The sequence below is a fragment of the Ammospiza nelsoni genome, chromosome 14 (genome assembly GCF_027579445.1).
Source record: "Ammospiza nelsoni isolate bAmmNel1 chromosome 14, bAmmNel1.pri, whole genome shotgun sequence".
In the NCBI taxonomy this organism is placed as follows: Eukaryota; Metazoa; Chordata; class Aves; order Passeriformes; family Passerellidae; genus Ammospiza; species Ammospiza nelsoni.
Genome location: NC_080646.1, coordinates 18,050,105 through 18,070,828, shown reverse-complemented (window position 1 = coordinate 18,070,828; position 20,724 = coordinate 18,050,105). Strand labels below are relative to the sequence as shown.

The window sequence follows — 20,724 nt, the reverse complement described above, 5'->3', positions numbered from 1 at the left end:
TCAGCCGCCGCCGCCCGGGCGCTGCCCGACTGCCCGCGCGCGCGCGCCGCTCTCACGCGCCCGCCCGGCGGAGGCAGTCCGCGAGGGAGGCGCGCGCCCCGGCCCGCCCCGCTGTGGGAACGCCCACGGGCACGCTCCGTGGAAACGCCCCCTGTCGTTACGACGCGGCCGCTTTACGGCAGCGCACGGTAACCGAGCGGCGGCGGCGACGGACGATGAGGCGGGGGGTGAGAGCCGGGGGACACGGGAGGGGCACGGGAGGGGCACGGGAGGGGACACGGTGCCAGTAAGGTCCCAGCGCCAATGAGGTCCCGGCAAGGATCCGGCGCTGGGCGCCATGCCCGGGGGTCGCGGCGGCCGCAGCCGTCGGGGGTCGGTGCTGGCCGGCCTCGGGCCCGGAAGCTTCAAGCCCGCGTTTTGAGGGGAAAAAAGGGTAAAATGGGTAAGGGAGCGGAGGTGAGTTACGGTGCTGTGGGTGGTCCCTGCTCCCACCGCAGCCAGGCCCTGACCCTGCGCCTGGCCCGGGTGCACCCTCTCCTGGCCCGTGATTCCCGTTTATTCCCGTAAAAGCAGCGATGGGCTGAGCGGGATTTTCCCGGGGCTGCTGGGTGCTCTGATCCCGGCCCTGGAGAGCCGGGACACGCTCGGGGTCAGCACCGGGGTCAGCACCGGGGTCAGCACCGGGGTCAGCAGGTGGCTCCTCCTCCTCCGTGGGGCGTGGGACACCCGCATCGCCTCCCCTGACCGAATTCCCACTGCTGACCGAATTCTTGTCACCTCCAGGTCTTCCAGGCGAGTTCCATTCCCTGCCCGTGCTTCCCGCTGCTCCCTGGATCAGCCCCTGTCTGCGGGAGGTGAGAGGTGAGTGCATCGGGTTCGGGATGGGAGCTGGGATGCCATCGGTACCTCCGCGACATTCCCGGTGCCCTCGCTCATCTCAGGCGTTCTGCTCGCTGAGGGCGTTTTTCCTGTTAAACTCCAGGTTTTGGTCAACCCCATCCTGGAGAGCAAAAACCATCGGGTGTTGTTCCTGTAGCTCTTGGTTTCATGCTGTGACACCAAGAGAGGTTCTGAGTTTGGTTACAGAGTCTGGTTTGGGGAATTTGTCCAGAACAGAGAAGTTTAGGCATAGTGAGTACAGAGCTTGGAGTATCTTCCTCTGATTTCAGCACTCATGGCCTGTTGAACCTTCAGAAATGGGATGTTCTTGTATCATACAAAAATTATAACCTACAGCTGCAGAAAGATTATTTATATTTGACAAAAAAGGAGACAACTACACTTCTGTCCTGGTTGAATTGTTTAATTTTCTGTGAGTTTTTCCTCTGGCTCTGTCAGGAAACACATAAGCCTAGAGATTCAGGTGTCATCCAGCCTGGCTCCTGCTGGTAAATAGAAATTAATGTTCCTTGTCTGATCTTGCTCCATTAACAGCTATCCAGACATGGTATCTAAACCTCATATTTCCAGGAAAAGTGAATACAAAGTTAAACTATAAACTTTTGATCTTTTAAAAGACAAAACCTTCTCTGTCCTGCTCCCTGATAAAGTCTGGATTTTTTGTGTTCCAGGTGACTATTTTCCTATTTACCTCCATGTACTTTAAATTAGGAACAGAACTCTAGTGATGTGTCACCCCAAACTATTCACTCTGGAGGTTCTTAGCACCTTTAATTTATTAAAATAGACTTTAGGATTCTGATTCATCCTCAGTTTGCGCTCCTGTTGCTCTGTCACGGCCTTTTTACACTCAGTTACTGAGGAGTCTCATTCCTTGGCTCTCAAGTGCCTTCAGCAATTACCTGCAGAGGGTTGTTGTCTTTAGTGGTGTGAAAATGACAGGTTTGGGGTGGTTTTTGGTCAAGTGCTGGAAAACAAAGGCTTTGCATTGTGTCCGGACACGAAGGAGCTCCATCCATTTATGGATTGAACTCGCACTGATGCCAGCAGCTAATTTGTTAAATTATTATAACTCCAGTGAGAGAAACTTGACCTGTTGCCCTATTGATGCAGCACAGCACCATTTTCAAACCTGTAAATGAAATGATGGTGTTTGTATGGAAACGCTCCTTTCTCTCTCCCCAGTTTCCTCATCTCAGCATTGGAAATGGGGCAGCTGAAATCCCTTGGAGGAGCTGAGGATTCCAGGGAGTTTGCACAAATTCCAACTACTAATATGCAAATAAAATGAACCAGCAAGACACTTGTTGGCAACCTCCAGCAAATGTTCCAGGCCTGTGCCAGTATTTATTCTTATTTTTATGGAAACTGAACAGAACGTGCCTGAGCCTTCAGGAAGAGAGTCCTGGCTGTGGCTGAGCAGAGCTGCTCCCAGTCCACATCGGGATTTCAACACTCCTCAGAGGCTCAGATCCACGTCCTGGCTCCTCTGCAGATCCACCTTAAGCTCTTATGGGAGGTTCTCCCAAAGAAAGCCTCTTCACCAGTGGCTTTTCACAGCCCCACCACTTTGTTTTGGTGCTCTCTGCTTACCTGACCTGGCTCTGAGGGAGCCTCCCAAGGGTTTTCCTTGGAGCTGCATGTGGTGAGTCATGCCACAGAACTCACAGGCAGTTTCACAAATACCAGATGGCAATAAAATTAAAAGTAGTAGCTAGTGGCAATTAAGCACTTGCACTCTCCTTCCTGACTGGAGGAACCTGCCAAATGTCATGACAGGAAAAAAAAAAAAAAAAAAAAAAAAAAAAAGACAACTGTGTTTCTGCAGAGTGGAAAATTAACAGAGCACGGGACACACGCTTCCCTCGCCCTTAATCCCATTTGGATGGAGTGGAAAGCTATTGGCTGGACTTCTACACTTCTACATGTCCAGGAGAAGATGAAGCAGAAAGAACACAATATAAAGGAAAATCTGGGGCATTTCATGGGCACCTTCAAGAAGTATTTCAGCAGTATTTCACCATGTTAAACCCCCCAAACAGGATGTTTGGAGGATGTCCAGATCTTTAAACCAGGCTATCTTCGGGCAGGCTGAGGAGTTGCTGGGATTCCACTGGGATTTCTTGTTTTTACACTACAAGGTTTGCACCACGAGCTCGGCAATAGTTGGAGCTCGTTAAGGTCGGAAGCGTGTCCAAATACCATTGTGTGTGGCTCACACAAACAAGGGCTGCTCCCTTCCTCTGCTGACTCCTGCTCTCGGCATCTCTGGGATCCACCAGCACTCACGGGCTGTTTCATGGCCCAAGCACTCACCTCAGCCCTTCCTTCCGACCTCTTACACATGGACCATGCCTCATCCATTCTGCTCCTTGCCTGTCACGTGCCAGGGGACCTTGCCAACATTTTTGAGTGATAAATCTCTTAATTTATGCATCCCAGGCCAGGAAGGGTTCCTCCTCATGATTCATGCCACAATAAGAAGTGTGAATCTACTTCTTCCTAACAGAGCTCTCCATTTGCTTCATTCTTCTTTATCATGATGGAATATTGGTGACTTATTTATAGTGAATCATATTAAAGTGATCTTACCATTCTGAGCTTTCACACAAGGCTTTCAGAAATCTAAAGATGTTTTCCTGCTGTCTTTGGGACAGAGGAGGGAAGGATGAGGCCAAAACCAGCTCCATGTAATCCGTGTCCCAAGTTGTGGCATTTCCAGCCCTGTCCTGGCCAGGAAAGGATCTAGAGGCTGAGGATGCATCACAGCACTGAGGAGCCTGGAAGGGCTGCAGGGTGTGAGAGCTAAGGGAAAACCAGGGTAGATATAGGGGCTCTAAATCAAATTTCCCTGTGGAAAATCTCCTAAATCCTACTCTGGCTCTGTAGACAGTTGTCATAAAGATTCCCACGGTCGGGAACTGGTTTGTTTGTGATCTTGTCCTGCTTTGTTACTCCTTACAGCTGTGCCTCCTGTGCTGGCGGCCCAGCAGGTTCTCCTGGAACAGGTCGTGCCTCTGGCACAGAGCTGGGGCACTCTGTGCTTGGAGAAGGGGACCACATGTCTGTCACACAGCCCAAAAAGGTTTTTATTTAGGGGAATACAGTGAAGCAAAGAGCTCCAGTGCTTGTCACTGCTGAGGTAAAACACTGAGACACCCAAACACCACCTGAGGTCTGGATCACTCCTGGTTTCTGTGCAGGAGCTGCTCTGAAACTCCTTTGTTGTGTGTCACAGACATCTTTTCTGAAAAAGCCTTTCCTTAGGATTTTTCCTCCTGAGAAGCTGAGAGGCCTCAGGAACAAAATGTAAACAATGATTATCTGCTGCTGTGGAATGCAACAGGTGCATCTGTGATTGGTCTCATGTGGTTGTTTGTAATTAATGGCCAAGCTGGCTCAGACTCTGTGTCCCAGACACAAACCTTTGTTATTCATTCCTTCTTTTTCTATTCTTAGCTAGACTTCTGATGAAACCTTTTCTTCTTTTAGCATAGTTTTAATATAATATATATCATAAAATAATAAATCAGCCTTCTGAAACATAGAGTCAGATCCTTGTCTCTTCCCTCATCTTCGGACCCCTGCGAACACGGTCACAGTTGTGAGGTTCAGATCCTCAGGATGGAAGGTTGATCTCATTGGGGCCACAGCAGGTTGCTGCTTAACCCAACACTGTGTGTTCTCCATCTGCTCATGGTCCTGCAGATACCCATCTGGGAATCCTGGGCTCACTGACTGCTGCTGAGCAGGAACTCGAGGTGTTTGCTGGGCTGTCTGCAGGTGTGGGCTGTATCTGGCTGTGATCCAATCCCCACCCCGTGTTCCCTTGTCTGTTGCAGCTGTGGCAGAGCCCGGGAGCAGCCCAGGATGGATCCCGTGGTTCTCAGCTACGTGGACAGCCTGCTGAGGCAGTCGGACGTGGCGCTGCTGGAGCCCCCGAACTGGCTCAACGACCGCATCATCGGCTTCGCCTTCGAGTACTTCAGCACCCAGCAGTTCCAGGAGTTCAGCCAGCGCGTGTGCTTCATCAGCCCCGAGGTGGCCCAGTTCATCAAGTGTGCCCTTAGTCAGGAAGAAATAGCCATATTCCTCCAGCCCCTGGACCTCCTCTGCAAGGAGCTGCTGTTCCTGCCCATCAATGACAACTCCAGCCAGGCCGCTGGGGGCACCCACTGGAGCTTGCTGGTTTATTTCAGGGACAAGAAGTGCTTTGCCCATTATGATTCCCACAGTAAATGCAACTCTGCCCATGCCAAGCAGGTGGCAGGGAAACTGGAGGCCTTTCTGGGAAAAAGAGGGGGCAAAGCCACCTTTGTGGAGGAGAAGGCGCCGGCACAGCAGAACAGCTACGACTGTGGGATGTACGTGATCTGCAACGCCGAGGCTCTGTGCCAAGGCTACTTCCAGGGCAGGATGGAGCCTCTGCTGCAGCTCCTCACCCCCTCCTACATCACGCAGAAGAGGTCAGAGTGGAAAGCTCTCATCACAAAACTGGCACAGAAGTGATGGGGATGCACCTCCAGCCCCCCAAAAACTGCCTTCCTAGTCCAAGAGGCAGCACCCCCAGTGCCTGAGGGAGATGCCCATGCACAGGATTGTCCCAAAGAAAAAGAATGTAACCCCTCTAGCATGGCTACACCCCCCCAAACACCCCGTTCCCTCCAGGAAAAGCCTTATTCTCCTCTTGAAATCACCGGCCTTTCAACTTCTAATGACAAGAGTCACTTTGCTCTCAAAGAAACTCCATGGTAAATTTTTACAGTAATTGTTGTGGCGAAACAGGTTGCTAAAGAGACTTCTCCACCTGTGCCCAGCAGGCAGCACACCCTCATTAGGTGGCTTTAGTTGGCTCCAGGCATTGTCCTTCTAAGCCAGGTTTAGCAAATGCTCTTTAAACCCAAGCCCCCGAGTGCTTTATCGTGGACAGTTCTAATTTGTGCCTCCTGCTAATGGTATTGGAGAAATGTAGGATTTAGAAGCCAGGATTTTGTACCCCTGAAAATGTGACATTGAGATGTCACTGCAAAAAGATGAGACTGCAAAGGAAATGCTACAATTAACTTAAGAACAGGGCAAAATCAAAGTCATTTTTCATCAGCCAGGTGCTCCTCAGCCACACAGCAATGGCTTTTTTTGGTCCCACGCCCCTGCTTGTTCTTATTGCAAATTAAAACCTGACTCTGAACTGCTGCAAGATTAATAAGAAGCTGAGAAAGCCAATCCTAGGAAAAGAAACTTAATTGAGATGAAAAGCAACACTCACTCTTTGAAGTTTGGTGTTTTTCATTAGGATTTTAGGTCGTCTCTGTGCGGGGAGGGTTTGTCAGTGCTCCCCAACCCTTGTTAGCGGTCGCTGCTCATAACACAAAACCAGTTCTGTTACTTGAGAGGAAAAAAAAACAACACACCAGGGAGAACAAAAGGACAGAGTTTGAGGTATAAAAGCCAAAGATAACTGTGGGCTCCTTGAAGTCCTTAATGCACTTCAGAAAATTGAAACACTTCTTTTCTGTGCTGGATGATGGCTGGGATCCTGGAGTGGATCCTCTCCTTAAAGACAGGCTTAGCAGTGTGGAAAATAAAAATTAAACTGAGATGGCATGGCAGGATAAGGAATAATCTCTCACCTGGTGAGAAGCAAAGAGCAGGTTGCTCAGGTGGTGTCTAGCAGAGCAACCACACCCCTAGCTGAGAAGGGAAATCCGGGTTAAATACAACCCTTGAGGAAGGATTGCTTTTAACCTGGAGCTCTTCAGCACCAGTGTGTGCAGCAGCACAGCACAGAGGGGATGGAGGGCTTCACCTTCCTCTGCTCCAAGGGAATGTCAAGAAATCAGCCCCAAAACACCCTCATGGCAGCACTGGGGCCTGACAAGGGTTGGGGCCGTTCCCCTCCCTCCTAACACTGCCTGGACAGGAGAGCAGCCTCCAGCACCAGCCCTTCCTGAAAACCCACTCAGCTGGAGCCAGAACAGGATCCAGCTGCTGGCTGAAGGGAATTCCCTTTGGACTCTGAGGGGCTTTGCCAGAGCAACATCACTGCCACTCCCAAATCCCAAATAAAACTCAGCCCAAACTGTGTTTTCTGGCGTAATCCAGTCCTTGGTGTCCCTGCTCGTGCTGTGGTGCAGTGTAACAGCATGGTGGCTCTGACTCATCCGTCTGACAGAGCTGCCTTGGTGATTTAATCTCCCAATCCTATTTTTAGATTGGCTTGGGCTGGGGAGGGAGGAAGACAGAGAAGATGGGATGGTGGCTGTGACATGGGCAACAGCAGGGGGATGTGAGGGCAGGGGCTGTGCTCACCCAGCACCCCCTTGTGCTCACCCAGCACCCACTGTGCTCACCCAGCACCCACTGTGCTCCTCATTGCTGTTTCCAGGCCAGCAAGGTGAGTGTCCAGGGATGTTCCCTGCACCCAAAGCTTTTACATGGCATTTCTTTACACAAAGAAAAGCAAATAGGCTCAAGCAGGATGTCACTGGGACATGCACCAAACCAGGCAGGCAGACACCAGATGGGAAACAAAACCAGAGCCTTGCAGCCACATCCTGGCAGCAGAGCCCTCCCAAAGCACACTGTGGGTTCATCCCAGTGCTCCTCCAAACCTCCTGCATGTCACTGCACCCATGGCTCGTCCCACCACTGGCTTTAACCAAGGGGTCTTGAGAGGAGACCACATCCCTGGCTCGGGCTCAGCAGCTGCTGTTGGAGGACCCAGCAAACACCAGGTTGGGCACATCAGCCCAAACTCCCCCCAGTCCTCAACCTCTACATCTCTTTTTGTGGCTAAGAGCCCCACTTTGAGGTTGGACTCGTTAAACACCAACTTGTTTGTTGGAAAAACAATCCTAAACCCACTTCCACCATGTAAATGAGCTGGGTGAGTCCCTGGCAGGGACAGGATGGTGCCTTTCATCCTCCAGGTCACCCACGGAATCAAAGGCTCCGACAGCCCCATAATGCCGGGGCTTTGAATAAACCAGACCTGGAGTGCCAAATCCCGCCCAAAACAGGTGACGCCACCCCTGTCCCCACTTAACCGGGGGCACCGTGGTTTTCAATGGGGCCATTTTCATGCATTTTGCTGCATGGTCCAGGCCGGGGAAAGGAGTGGAATTGGGTTGTGGATGTGCAGTGAGGAGGAGGAGGAGGAGGAGGAGGAGGAGGAGGAGGAGGAGGAGGAGGAGGAGGAGGAGGAGGAGGAGGAGGAGGAGGAAGGCTCACCCTGCCCACCCCAGCTGGGCGGGGCTGTAACTCAGCTCCCTGCCCCGGCACCGCTGTCCCCAGGGTGGCCCTGCCACCAGCGCGTCACATCCCGCGGTCTCTGCTGCCATCTAGTGCAGGAACCGCCGTGGCCCCTCCGTCCAGAGCATCCCTGTCCCCTTGTCCCCATGAGAGGATGGGCTGTGCCCATGTCACTCACATCCTAGCACCGCTGTGGAGGACGCTGGTAAGAGAGAGTGATGTGCTAGAAAATCCTGGGTTTATTGTAATTCCATTTAAAAGCCGTTCCAAGCCTGGAGTGAGCAGTGAGCTCTTCCCCAGGGCGCTGGGATTTGGCCCCGTCAGCACTTGTAGTTCCCAAAAAAACAGGAAAGAAAGGAATCACACCGGTACCACCTGCCACCCCAGGGTGCTCCCAGGGGGGCTGAGGGACAAATCCTGTGAGACAGATCCTGCAGCACTAAGCTCCATGTGGTGACAAGGTTAACAGAGCCAGGGCACAGACACTGCACTCCGGGACATTCCCCAGTGCCAGCCATGGGCTCCTCTCCAGTGTCCCCATGGAGTGAGCAGGAGTAACAAAGTTAATCTGGGCCAGGTGTGAACCCCAGCAAGGACACCTGGTCTGGGGGACCTTAAAGTGCTTTGCAAGGGATGCACACACACACACACACACACACACCCCTCTCTGAGCCCAGTGCTCCAGGAGAGAAGGGCTGGGCAGCCTTGGCTTGAACCCCATCCTTGTATATGGGGTAAATGACACCCCACAGGGCTGGTGGGACCTTTCTCCCCATCCCCACAGATCCCTGTGTTCAGGGCCATTCCTCCAGGAACATTCCCAGGGATGCTGAGACAGGGACAAACAGGTGGGTTCTCCCAGAGCAGCAGTGGCAACTCATCCACATTTCTGGGGGGTCCTGGTGAGCCCAAGGTCATCTTTTAACAAAAGAAAAATCCAAGCCTGAAATAAAAACCAGCATCCATCTTAGCAGCAAGTCCTAAGGGAAGGTCCAAGTGCTCGGCAGCCCCGAGCCATTGTCCAGTGCTACAGCACAGCAGTGTCCCAGGGAGAAAACAGGTTTCCAGTGGGATGGGGATTTGGCACTGGTGGCCAGAACCTGGCTGGAAAGTCCCACCAGGAGCAAGTGCCCGAAGGAAGAGAGAAAATACTTGGTCCCATTTTACCAGCCGAGGGAAAGCCGGACCAAATGTAACAGCCAGGGTTGGGAGGACACAGCACTGGGATCCGTGGGCAGGGTGCCACCAGCTCAGTGTCCATCGTCAGCCAGCACCTGAGAACGGTCACCTGCAAGCAGGGAGTGGGGGAAGATGGGATGAGTAGCTGCAGAGGCTCTGTATCCCACCCCAGTGCCTCTTGATGTCCTCAGCCCAAGGAGATTCCCCTCCTGTCCATCCCATGTTGATGCCCATGGCCTTAGTCCCCAGGAACAGCCCAGATCCAAAGAAATGTTCCTACAACTGAAGAACCAGTCCCAAACCTATGAGGAAACCTCTTCCCAAGCTCCAGAGACTCAGAGTTTTGACAGCAGAGTTTCTCAATCACTCAAATTGATGGTTGATGGGATCACCTCTGGTCTGGAGATGGCACTGTGGGTTCTGTCACTGGCCAGCCTAACAGCAGGCCCAGGATAAGGGACAAAGCATTCCTTAGACACATCAGAGTGGAGCCATTCCTCTTTGCACCCACATTCCCTCAAGTCCTCCACTCATGTCCCTCCACTGTGTGTCCCAACACGTCCCTGAGGGTGCCTCACCTCCTGTGCCCGCGGGAGAGGTAATCCCGGTTCAGGGAGCAGAGCTGCTGCTCCAGACGGAAGATGCGGAATGCCAGGTACGAGGAGGACACCACCAGGAGACAGATGCTGGGAGCAGAGGAACAACCAAACACCCAGTTGAGACTGAGACTGACATTCCCAGAGTCCCCCCAGCTTCCCTGTGCCCTCAGCACACTTACAGCACGATGAAGATCTTCAGGAGCTGGTAGTCAGAGGGTCTGAGCTCTGCCACGCAGCTCTGCTCCACCTCCAGCTCCTCCTCGGTGTTTATTGCACTTTCTGAAAGCAAACCCAGAGTCAGTGACACAGACACACTTGGCTGATGCTCCTGCTCCTCCAGCAACCAGGAAACATCAAATATTCCTCCCTCATGGGCTCAGACCCTGCACCAGGAGACCCCAGCCCATCCCCAGGACTCCATTGGTGACTCCCAGCCTAATCTGTAAGGCAGAATTCCCCTGCAGGAGAGCAGCTGATGGATGAACACACTTTTATGGAGGTTATCACCCCTCACCTGAAACCAGTGGCTCCTCAGAGGTGAAGGAGCTCTCCTTGGTGCTCAGGCTGCTGACAGAGGTCCGGTGGATGCACTGGTAGTCGGCATCTGGCAGTGACAGGGACAGTGAGGTAGGTGACACCTTCCTCCACTTGCCCTCGGGGACGATCACCTCCTGTGGGAACAGTCCTGGTGAGCCATGAATGAAACCAGCAGTGCCACAGACATGGTGGGGCCAGATTCAAACTCAAATCTTACAGTGTCTCCATGGAGCACCAGCACTTTCAAAACATCCTCCAGAGGGAGAGCTGGTCTTGCATGATGGCTCCATGGGAATGCAGGTTCCTACTACCAAAGAAGGACCTGCCCATGCACCCCACACCTGCCCCAAATACCAGCTGCAGCCTCCTCCACCCTTGAAGCTCAGAGCAGTCACCTGGAATTCCCCAGCATGCCCCAAATAGGGCAAAAAAGTGCCCCAAAAAAGACAACAAATCAAATGGCATGGCAGCTGGCACAGAGAGGGGCTCCCCCAATGGAGAGTTCTCAGGGTTGGAGCTGCCAAAGGGCTGCACCCCACCACAGCACCAGGAGATGCCAGATCAGTCTGGGTCATTCCTGATTCAGACCATTCACTCCCTTGAAATGAGCCTTTAACCCCTGAGATGTCACCAGACCATGGGTGACATCCCACCTGTCACCCTCTGGTGCACCCCAACTGTCACCTCCTGCACCCAGCCTTAGGCTCAGGGCCAGCAGCCATGGAAGAGCCCCTGCCCCAAAGGTGCAGGATATGGCCCCCACGCTCCTGGATTGTGCCATGGCTCAGCAGGTGTTTCCCTCTCCCATCCTACTCATCCTGCAGATTTTTGGGTAACTCAGCCACATTCCCAGCCTGTTATCCAACACTCCCAGCTGTGAACACCATCAGCCATCAGGGAGCAGAGTGGTGGCATTTTCCACATCACTCTGAAGTTTTTCTGTCTATAAACAGAGGCAGTGGCTGTGCTCAGCCAGTCCTCTTGACCCATCTGCTCCTGCCAAGTTTGGGATGAGGGCCTTAGAGGACAAGCTGTGATAGCAACAGGCACATCCCTGCACCCTTTGATGGCACCAACAGCAGAACCAGCTCTCTCCTGACTCTCTGAGCAGCCACCACACAGTGTCAAACCCACCAAGGGCACCAGGTGGGCCCTCTCTACCCACATGAGGTCAGGGGGTCTCTCCTCTCCTCTCCTCCCCCAGAGCTGCCCTGACCCTCACCAGTGACACAGAGTCCGGCTCCTCCGACAGCTCCTTCAGGCTCAAGCTCTTCTTACTGGAAACCTGGATGGGGAGGAAAGGATGGGGCATTTCAGTGCCAGCTCTCCCTGCTTCAGCCTCAGCCACAAAGTGGAATTTGGGCTTTTCTGCTGAGATTATGAAGAGCAGCTGCTAGAACTTATAGTCTGTTCTGGGGCATGAGGAAAGGGCACTGCATCAGTGCTTCCCATCACAAAAACCTGGTGGGGCCATGGTTGAGCAAAGGGCTTCCTTGGACAGGATAAAGCATCAGGGGGTAAATAAAAGAAGGGTACATCTGGGCAGAGCCCAGCACGTTTCAAAGATTAAGTCCCCCAGTTTGGCAACAGGGCTGAATCATCCAAATCATTGCCCTGGCACAGCTGGCACACACCCTCCTGGGCAGGGCAGGGCTCCTGCACAGCTCCCCATGTCCTTCAAAGTCAGGGAGAAGAGGTCTCCACGGTCATCCTCTCCAGCTCAAGGGCTGACGGATGTCTTCCCCCACTTACATGAAATTCTTTCATAACTTTGTACCATTCTTCCTCCCCTTAAAACTTTAGATCTGGGCAAAAGGCATCAATGTGCAGAGTGGCAGAACAAGTATTACCACCAGATTATAAATAATTCATACCCACGCCCTGAGAGAGAGCAGAAACTCGGAGCTCTGCCTCATCCATGACCCAGAAAAGCCCACGGGGTCAGGATGTGCCCAAGACATGGCTCCTGCCCCTCTTCCCATCCCTTCTGAGGAGTGAGGATGCTGGGAACTGGAGAGGGCTCTGGGAGCAGTCCAAAGCCTTGGAGGCAGTGATGAAGAGCTGTGCTCAGCCCAAAGGGCAGGTGCAGAGCCTCAGGGCCATGGACACAGAGTGGGTGGGTGGGTACCTGCAGGTGGGTGCAGACTCTCCTCAGGACATCATAGACACTGTCACGAGAGATGAGGGATACAAAGATGTACTGCAAGAGAAAGAGGTGAGCTGTTGGGAGAGATTACCCCCATCCTGAGTCCATTCTCCCCAGGCAGGGACAGGCAGAGACATCATGCCCTTGAATCTCCCAGTTTTCAGGAGCCACTCTGTCTCCCCCACAGGCATTTCCCTGCGGAGCTTCCCTGCTCTTATTTTTGCAGCCTGCTAAAACCTGGACCAGATTTTTTTGGGGCCAGTCTTACTCAGCCGCTGTTCCTACAGCTTTCCCATGCTCAACCCAGAGGGACACAGCAGCAAATGGAGCCAGGACCTACAGAAAACATCCCCAGGGGTAGAAGGGACACAGGGCCACACTCACCATGCCTGATACAGAGCCCCTGGGTGACGTGCAGTGCAGCCACACATGGCTTTGAATGCCCAAATCCTGCCCCGTGCCACTCCCTGCTAAAACCCACCTCCCAAATTCCACAGGAATAACTGCCTCCCAACATTCTGCAGGAACAACCCCCTCCCTGGCAGGGAAAGGCAACACACAGTGCTGGCAGCAGCACCTGGGCAGGCGAGGACTTGGACACACTGCATCAGCTCACTGCAGCCAACAACATCCAACAGGATTTAAAAGCTGGAAACGCAGCCCTGTATCCAAGTTTTCCACCAGCTCTGGTTGAATGCCAGCCCAAACCCTTTCCCTGCTTGTGTTTAAGGAGTTTAAAGGTTTTACGTGAGCCTGGCAGGGATTTGTCAGGCTCGACCGAGTTTCACTTGGGCTTTGCTTCGTCCAGGAACAAAGTGAAATTCAGGAACAAAAGCAAAGCTGTGGTGTTTGCCCTGGCTGGCTACCAGCACAGAGAGCAACTCTCACTTCCTAACCAGGGATGGGAATTGCTTCGTTCACTGCTCTCAAACCACATCCAGTTTGGAGCTGGGCATCTGCTGTGTGTTGGTGTTACCTTTCTGCTGGCAGTGGTGGTGATGGCCAGGCCGTTGGGCAGCAGCCGAGCCGTCTTGTGCTTCTTGATCAGCTGCACAGACACCACTGGGATCACCACCTGCAGGGCAGGAACACCAGGATGGACACAGCACAAGCACCACCCAGCCAGCCTCCCTAACACCCACCAGGAGAGCCCCCCATGCAAGCCCAGGGAGGGTGAAGAGCAAGGCAGGATGTTATTTTTGGCAGGGTAACTTTGCTGAAAGCTCGAGCTTCCTTCAGGTATTTGTTTAAAGCATCACATATAAATAATTCAGTCCTTCAGCCCAGTTTTAAAGGAAGTCGTCTCTGCCCAAGATCCCCGTCAGCCACAAGACTAATGGGGAAATATCAGATTGTAAATCAAGAAGAAAAGCCAAGAGGGATTCAAATCTCACCCCCCCTAAAACCTTTGATCTTCCTTGAAGCGCCATTGCGGCTGGAAGGAGGTTTTGCATCAGAGAATTTTAAACCAAACCAGTATTTGGTATCCCCAGGCTGATGCCACAGATCATCAGAGTGGGAGGCACGGCCATGCTCCCCTTCCTATTGGAGGTTTTTTTGGGGATTTTGGTGGTGTTTGGGTGAAGGAGGGGATGAGCTGTGGTTACAAGCCCTGAGGGACCAGGGTGGGCTGGTGCCCACGTTACCTTAATGTCCTTCCCAAAAAGGTTTGCGTAGAAGCAGAGCCAGTTGGGGGAGATGTAAAGCCTTCCCTGGATGAGGATGTCTCTCTGGAGCGCGCAGGAGCAAACTGCAAGGCAAGGAGAAAACCGTGGCAATCCCTGTGCCAGATCCTGCTGCCTCCATGCCCATCCCTCACCCTGGCACCCACCTTTCAGCACGCTCTCCTCCGTCGGGATGTCCTTGAACAGCTTGTGGTACTGGGAGTTGTACTTGCTAGCAGCCTGAAAGCAAAGCAGAGCAAAGTTATCCGGTGACCTTGCCGATAAGGAGACCCAAAAATTCCCGTCCTGCAAGAAAACCTCCCTCTGCCCGCACCCGGGACCGGCGCAGGGGGGTCCCACCGGGCTGGGAACAGGAGCCCCGACGGATCAGAGGAAGGCTGGATGATCCAGCACCCGGCGAAGGCTGTGCCATCCTCCCGGGTTAACATTTCCCTGAATAGCTACAGGGGGCTGCTGAGGAGCCCGTTCTCTGCCAGGCTCATCTGCAGGCAGTTTGTTTTGCCCAGCGGTTTCTCTCCTCCTCCTCCTCCTCTCCCTTATCCGGGACACGGTGACAGCACTTGCTTTGCGCCCATCGCGCCGCGCCATCCAGCTATTTATATTCCCGGCGCCACTTCAAAGCCTGCCGGCAGCCGCCGCGGGAGGCTCGGCAGGTCGGCCCTGGAACGCTCCTGTGGCCAAGGTAAAGCTCCAAAGCGCTTCAATGCCTTCCATAAATGTGCTCAGCTCTCTGCTCAACTGGTCCTGTAAGGCAGCTTTGTGCCCCCTGCCCTCGGGATGGTCCCGTGGGACACGGCTGTCCCACAGCTCCCTCCACCAAGGGAGGAGCTGCTTTGCCAGGGTGCAGAGAAGGCTGGCACAGCAAGGCTGGTTGGTGGCAGCCAAGCAGGCAGAGCCCTCCTGCCCACAGGTACAAGGTCACCTCTGCTCTGAGCACCTTGTCAGAGGATGAGCTGGCCATAAGAGGATCAAGGCGCAGCAGCACCTGCAGTTGGCTCAGACACCTCCCAGAGGGATGCTGGGATGGTGGGGGTGCCAGTGGGAGCATTCCAGGAGAACACGGAGGGCATTACCCCCTGCTCCTAGCACAAATCCACTGCTGGCCCTGTCACCCTCCCAGATGCCTCTGAGGAAATTGAAAAATGTTTTTGTCCTCCATTTTCTTCATGGGAAAAGGCAAAATGCCACTTGCTGTCACTCCTTCCTCTTCAAGAGCATCTCTTATCTATAGATGGACCAAAACCATCTGGTTTGGGCATTATTTGAACAAGCAAAAAGGTTCAAATGGACAGAAGTTTAACTGCTCTCAGTCAACATTTCCACTTTCTCCTTTGCTCTGGATGGAAAATCCTGGAAGCGTTTGCAAGGCAGAGCACAGCCACAGAAAACCATCACCAGGTCTCCTGAAATTAAATGTTCTGCCCCACAGGTAGGCTCCTCCTGGGGCAACAGGCTACAACACTCCAGCCTGGTCATTCCCACAGCCAAAGGCTTACCACTTCCCTGTGGCATTTCTTGATGTCCTCATCCTTGAGGGCTTCGTTCAGGCGGAGGCTGGAAGGAAAAACAAACATCACCAGGTAAGCAAAGAGCCACAGGTCTCTCACTCGCTCCCTAAAACACGTGTGCTGCAATATGAGACACAGAAAAATGTACAGGGCTGAAGAGAGACCCCCAGGAAGCCACATTTTGGGTGTCTCCATGATTTATCGTGGCACTGGGCATTGCTAGGGTCAGTACTGGCTGTTGAGGGCTGATCTCTGATGAGAGCCAGTGAAGGCACCAGGACCAAGGTACCTCACACACACCCCAGCTCTGGGGGAAGGAGCCCAGAGCTGACCTGGCAGCAGCTTAGGACAGGTTGGGAGTGGAAATGTGCAGCTTTGGCGGCTGGGGCAAGGATTCCTGCGGGAAAGCAAAAGGCAGGAATTTGGGAATGTGCCTGAGCAGGAGGGTGGACTCAGCTTTGGTTGTGCACAGGGATATCCATCCATGTCCATCCCATGGATTGGGGATTGCTCTCTCCAAACCATGGAGAGAGCAATATCCTACCAACAACCTCAGCAGCAGGAATACCATCCCCTGCCCCAAAACCCCTTCCACTTCCCTGCTTTTATACCCACAATATTTCAGGGAGAAAACAAAGTTGGGCCCCCCCTGTGCCTTGCCCCAGCTGGCAGGAAAGCCACAGCAGGACAGAAAAGAGAGAACACTCAACTGCAGACAGACTCTGGGATGCTGCTCCTCACCTGCCGTCGAGGGAATCCAAACTCTTCTGCTTGTGGGACACCTCCAGCTTCTCACGACCGTGCCTGGGCTCAGGGCTCTTCAGGGGAGCTGCCTTCTCATGCATGGGCGTGGCACTGCAAGGAGACACCGTCAGCCCCCCAGGGAAAGGGGAAAAGGGGTCTGGAGCTGTAAATCTGTTCCCTTCAATCCCAGCCTGCACACAGACGGCAGAATCTGCCACTCAAGGACGGCAAGAATATTTCTGCTATTTCTCGAGTCACGTGGAGATTTAAAAAAAAAAGTCATTTTTCTGCCAGGGACTCCCCAGTGCTCAGAACAGAGCAGCCAAATTGCTGTGGCTCCCTGAGATAACACCCTCCAAAGCAGAGACTCTTCTCCTTAAGGGCTGGAGGCTGGGATGGGAGAAACCACAGGTCTACAAAACTCCTAGGGGGGATGGATTTCAGCCAGGGTCTGCTCCTCTTGGTCAGCAAACACCATCTTCCCAGGGCAGAGCCATCACCAGGCACCTCAGAGCCAGTTATTTACCATCGGGAACGTTATCAGAGGTGCTTATCAGCCACAGCAGGTAAGTAAACACGGGCCCAGCGCCACAGGCAGGTTATCACCTGGCAGGCCACAAGGGTGACACTTCCACCCTCGGCAAACCACCGCCGGATATTGCTGCGGCACTGGCAGCCAAGCAGAGCACGATCCCAGGGGACCGGTGGCAAGGCAGAGCCAGCAAACAGCCCCAGAGCCATGGAGAGGAAATGACTGCAGGGAAAGCGCTCAGCTCCCCAGGCAGGGGGCGATGGCAGAGCAGGTGGGGCGGCGGCAGGACAGGAGGAGCGGCAGCAGGCGGGACAGGCGCAGGGCTGGAGCACAGCCCGGTGCCCGCGGGGTGATGCCGTGGCAGTGCGGCAGAGCCCAGGCCGAGGAGCCAACCAAACTCCCTCTGCTCTGAGAGCAGCTCCTTCCCCACCTAGACACAGCCTGCTCCTGCTCTGAGGGGCTCATCTGAGAAAAACCCATGGAAATAATCCCCTCAACTCAGGAAAAGTCAGGATAGGGGTGCTCAGCCAAATGGGCTGAGAGCTGAAGCTGCGTGAGCTCCCACATCCCCACAGCCTCAGAGCCCTGACCAAAACACTGTCCAAGTGCAATGGAGCCCATCTGACTCCCAGCTGGAGGCACAGGGAATGCTCCCACAACAGCTAACACATCCACGGGGGCACAGAACCAAACAGAAGTCATTGGTGCTGTGTGGTTGGAAACAGGCTGGGAAATAGCTCCTGGATTCCCACAGCCACTGTTGGCAAAGACCTGCAGGCACAGCCCAGGAGTCCAAGCACTGCAGGGATGAGATGGACACACTGAGGTTGTGGGTTTTTAGGAGCTCAGATCAAAGGATGTGTCAGGAAGGAAAAGGAGACCTTACTGACAAGAAGCACCAAATAACAAGCACCAAAATAACATCCCCTGGCATAGCACCAAAAGGTGTTTTCCCTACCTGACTCCTCAGGCATCCTCTGCCAGGGGATGCCAACCTGCCCTGAGGCTGAAACTCCTATCATGGAGGCACCAAAGCCTTCATGTGCCCTTCTTCCATGCTGAAAAGGGGCTCTGACCCGATCTGGAGCCTCCTTGTCCAGAGCTCAGCACTCTCAGGCTTCCCTCACGTCATCCCTTAAATCCACGAGCGCCTGCACTGCTTAATCCGGGTGAGCGGATTTATCCCCAGCCGGTGCTGACACCAAGGGGCACCACACAGGGATCGGGGACAGCAAAGGCATCAGAACCCCTCCGAGGTCACCAAACACACAGAAATCCCCTAAAATTAAAAAAAAACACAGGCTGGAAAGCACTTGGAAGTGCTGCATCCTTGTTTTCTCTCCCTCTCATGGCCACTATCAGGGACAACTCCTGGACACAGTGCTGGCAGTGGGATGCTCTGGGGGAGTCTGGGGGCTGTGAGGAGCATCCTCAGCCCCAGCAGGGACATGGCAGGAGCTGCTTTGTCTGCTCTGTCCAGATCTTGCTCCTAGATGCATCAGGGATAATACGCATCCAGAGTTTGGGAGCACAGGGTAAGGCTGGGCTCCAGGCACAGGGAGGTTTCCCTTCCAAGAGGCGCTTCCAGTGCCAGCACAGTGAGGAAAACACTTTCTAGCAGCTCATACTGTAACTTTCCTCAAAGAATTTGTTCAGCACCAAACTGCTCCTGAGGTAAACTCACCATCCCAAGTGTCCCAAAATACAAGCGGAACAAAACCAGTCGGAGTTCAGCGCTCCTGAGAGGAGGCAGAGAGGGTTGGTGTAGAAGTTCCCAGCAAATTGAAAACAATCCAGCGAACTGATGCCCCTTTGCCCATTCCTAACACCTCCTCCCTGCCCACACCGGTTCCCCGAACCCCCGGTTTTGCCAGGCGAAACCCGGTGCTTCTCCCTCCCACGGCATCGGCGTCTCCCTTCCCTTACGCGGCGCTGGGATCCAGCCTGGAAAAGGTCCGGCGCGAGCCCCTCCGTCGGCGAGCGCTTTCCGCGGGATCCCTTCCCCGCTGCCGGAGAAACGCGCGGCGGAGGCCGGAGCGAGCCGGGCAGCGATCCCGCCTCCCGTAAACCCCAGGAGGCTCAGAGGCGGAGGGAGGCACCGGCGGGCGGGCGGCCGCGGCCCGAGCGAGCCCGGGCGGGATTCGGCGAGCTGCCCTTGGTCCCGGCGTCCAAGGTCATTTCAGTCCCGCGTGTCGGAGCTGGAGCGGAGCCACCCCGGGATGCTGGAGAGGAACGGCCGGAGCCGAGCGGCGCTGGCAGGAGAGAATGAGGCGCGACGTCAAGGCCGGAGGGAGCCCCGCGCGTCTCTCCCGCGATGTCCCCGGTGTTCCCCGCCCCGGGAACCGGGGGGTCACGGCGGGGACAGAGCCGAGACCCGGGTCCCGGGATGCCCGCAGGTCAGAGGGTCTCATCTCCCCGGGAGCCGCTCCGAGCGCCCCGCGGCACGGACGGAGCACGGAGGGAGGCGACCCTTGGCCTGCGGGGCTGAGCGGGGCACGGTGGGACCGTGGGTCTCGGCCAGCACCGGGGCCGCGCCCGGGGCAGCCCCGGGCAGATCCCATCCCCGCCGGCGCTCAGAGCCCCTCAGGCGGAGCCGGCGGGGTCGCCGGCGGGCAGCGGCAGGACTTCTCCCCGGCCCAGCCCGGCCTGGCCCGGTCCGATCCGTCTCCTCGGGGAATGGGCGAGGGGGTATCGGTGTTTCCGCGCTCCCCTCAGTGCGGCGCCGCCGGCCGGGACAGGCCGAGGGCCAGCACCGGCTCGGCGGCGGCGGCGGGAGGGACGCGGTCCCGGCACCCTCCGGCCCCGAGGCCCTTCCCGGACCCAGCCCCCCTCAGTGCCGGGTCCCCCCCAGCCCCGGAGCCCCCCGAGCCCCCCCGCTACCTGCGCGCGGCCCCGCGCGCCGCCGTCATGCCCCGCGCGCCCCGGCCTCCTCGCGCCGCCACGGCGCCCGCCCATTGGCCGCCCGTCGCCTTCCACCCCGCCTATTGGCCGCTCACTGCCGAGCCCCGCCCCCTTCCTTCCGCCCATTGGCTCCTACCGCCCAGTCCCGCCTCCGCCACACTGAGCACCGCGTCCCGCCCCCGCAGGCCCCGCCCACCGCCGTGAGGGCCGGAGCCTGGCGGGGTCCCGGCCCTTAAAGCGACCGCGGTACAGGCTCTTAAAGGGGCCGCGGCGGGCGAGCTCCGGGATTCCTCCGCTCCGGGTGGGGCTCAGGACGGGAGAAACCGGCCTGGATGTCAGCCAGGCGCCCTGCTGGCTCTCTCCTCCAAGCACAGAAACCCCAGGTCCCACAGTTTCCCCCAGAAATGCCAGTAGAGCCCCCAGCCCTACTGACTCCTCCTTGGGCCCACTCCCCACCCCGAGATGCCTCCAGCCCTGCCGTTGCCTCCCTTGAGCGCCTAACGCCTCGTACAGCCCCTCTACCCCTGCAAGCAGCCCCAACCCGAGCAAACTCCTCCACTGGCACCCCCTCAAACTGCAGCAGATTCCCCGCAGCCCCCCCTAATGCCTGCAGATCCCAGACCGAACAGCCCAAGCCCTGCAGACTCCTGCACCAGATCTCCACTTGGAACCCTCAGCACTTTCCCACCCTTGCAGCCCTCCCCAGCTCCTGCAGCCCTTCACCAGATCTCCCCCTTCCCCT

The 20,724-nt window shown here is 55.3% G+C and overlaps 2 protein-coding genes across 4 annotated transcripts; one reads left to right on the top strand and one right to left on the bottom strand.

The window, feature by feature from the left end:
• The first annotated feature begins 196 nt into the window (after positions 1 to 196).
• On the top strand, positions 197 to 6,984 carry SENP8 (SUMO peptidase family member, NEDD8 specific). The gene is made up of 3 exons (XM_059482411.1): positions 197 to 227; positions 784 to 861; positions 4,743 to 6,984. Exon 3 carries the CDS (start codon positions 4,771 to 4,773, stop codon positions 5,407 to 5,409), a length of 639 nt encoding a protein of 212 aa, XP_059338394.1. The 5' UTR covers positions 197 to 227; positions 784 to 861; positions 4,743 to 4,770; the 3' UTR covers positions 5,410 to 6,984.
• Positions 6,985 to 8,372: 1,388 nt separating this feature from the next.
• GRAMD2A (GRAM domain containing 2A) lies at positions 8,373 to 20,021 on the bottom strand. Of its 3 annotated transcripts, XM_059482408.1 has the most exons (13): positions 19,962 to 20,021; positions 19,008 to 19,333; positions 16,547 to 16,660; positions 15,794 to 15,851; positions 14,444 to 14,516; positions 14,259 to 14,362; positions 13,589 to 13,687; positions 12,595 to 12,666; positions 11,689 to 11,751; positions 10,444 to 10,600; positions 10,109 to 10,208; positions 9,909 to 10,016; positions 8,373 to 9,439 (listed from the first exon to the last, which is right to left on the bottom strand). In XM_059482408.1, exons 3-13 carry the CDS (start codon positions 16,648 to 16,650, stop codon positions 9,436 to 9,438), a joined length of 942 nt encoding a protein of 313 aa, XP_059338391.1. In that variant the 5' UTR covers positions 16,651 to 16,660; positions 19,008 to 19,333; positions 19,962 to 20,021; the 3' UTR covers positions 8,373 to 9,435. The 3 variants fall into 3 exon arrangements, with proteins under 3 accessions (XP_059338391.1, XP_059338392.1, XP_059338393.1); XM_059482409.1 differs by lacking the exon at positions 19,962 to 20,021 and having other exon boundaries at positions 19,008 to 19,506; XM_059482410.1 differs by lacking the exon at positions 8,373 to 9,439 and having other exon boundaries at positions 9,905 to 10,016.
• Between the last annotated feature and the right edge of the window lie 703 nt (positions 20,022 to 20,724).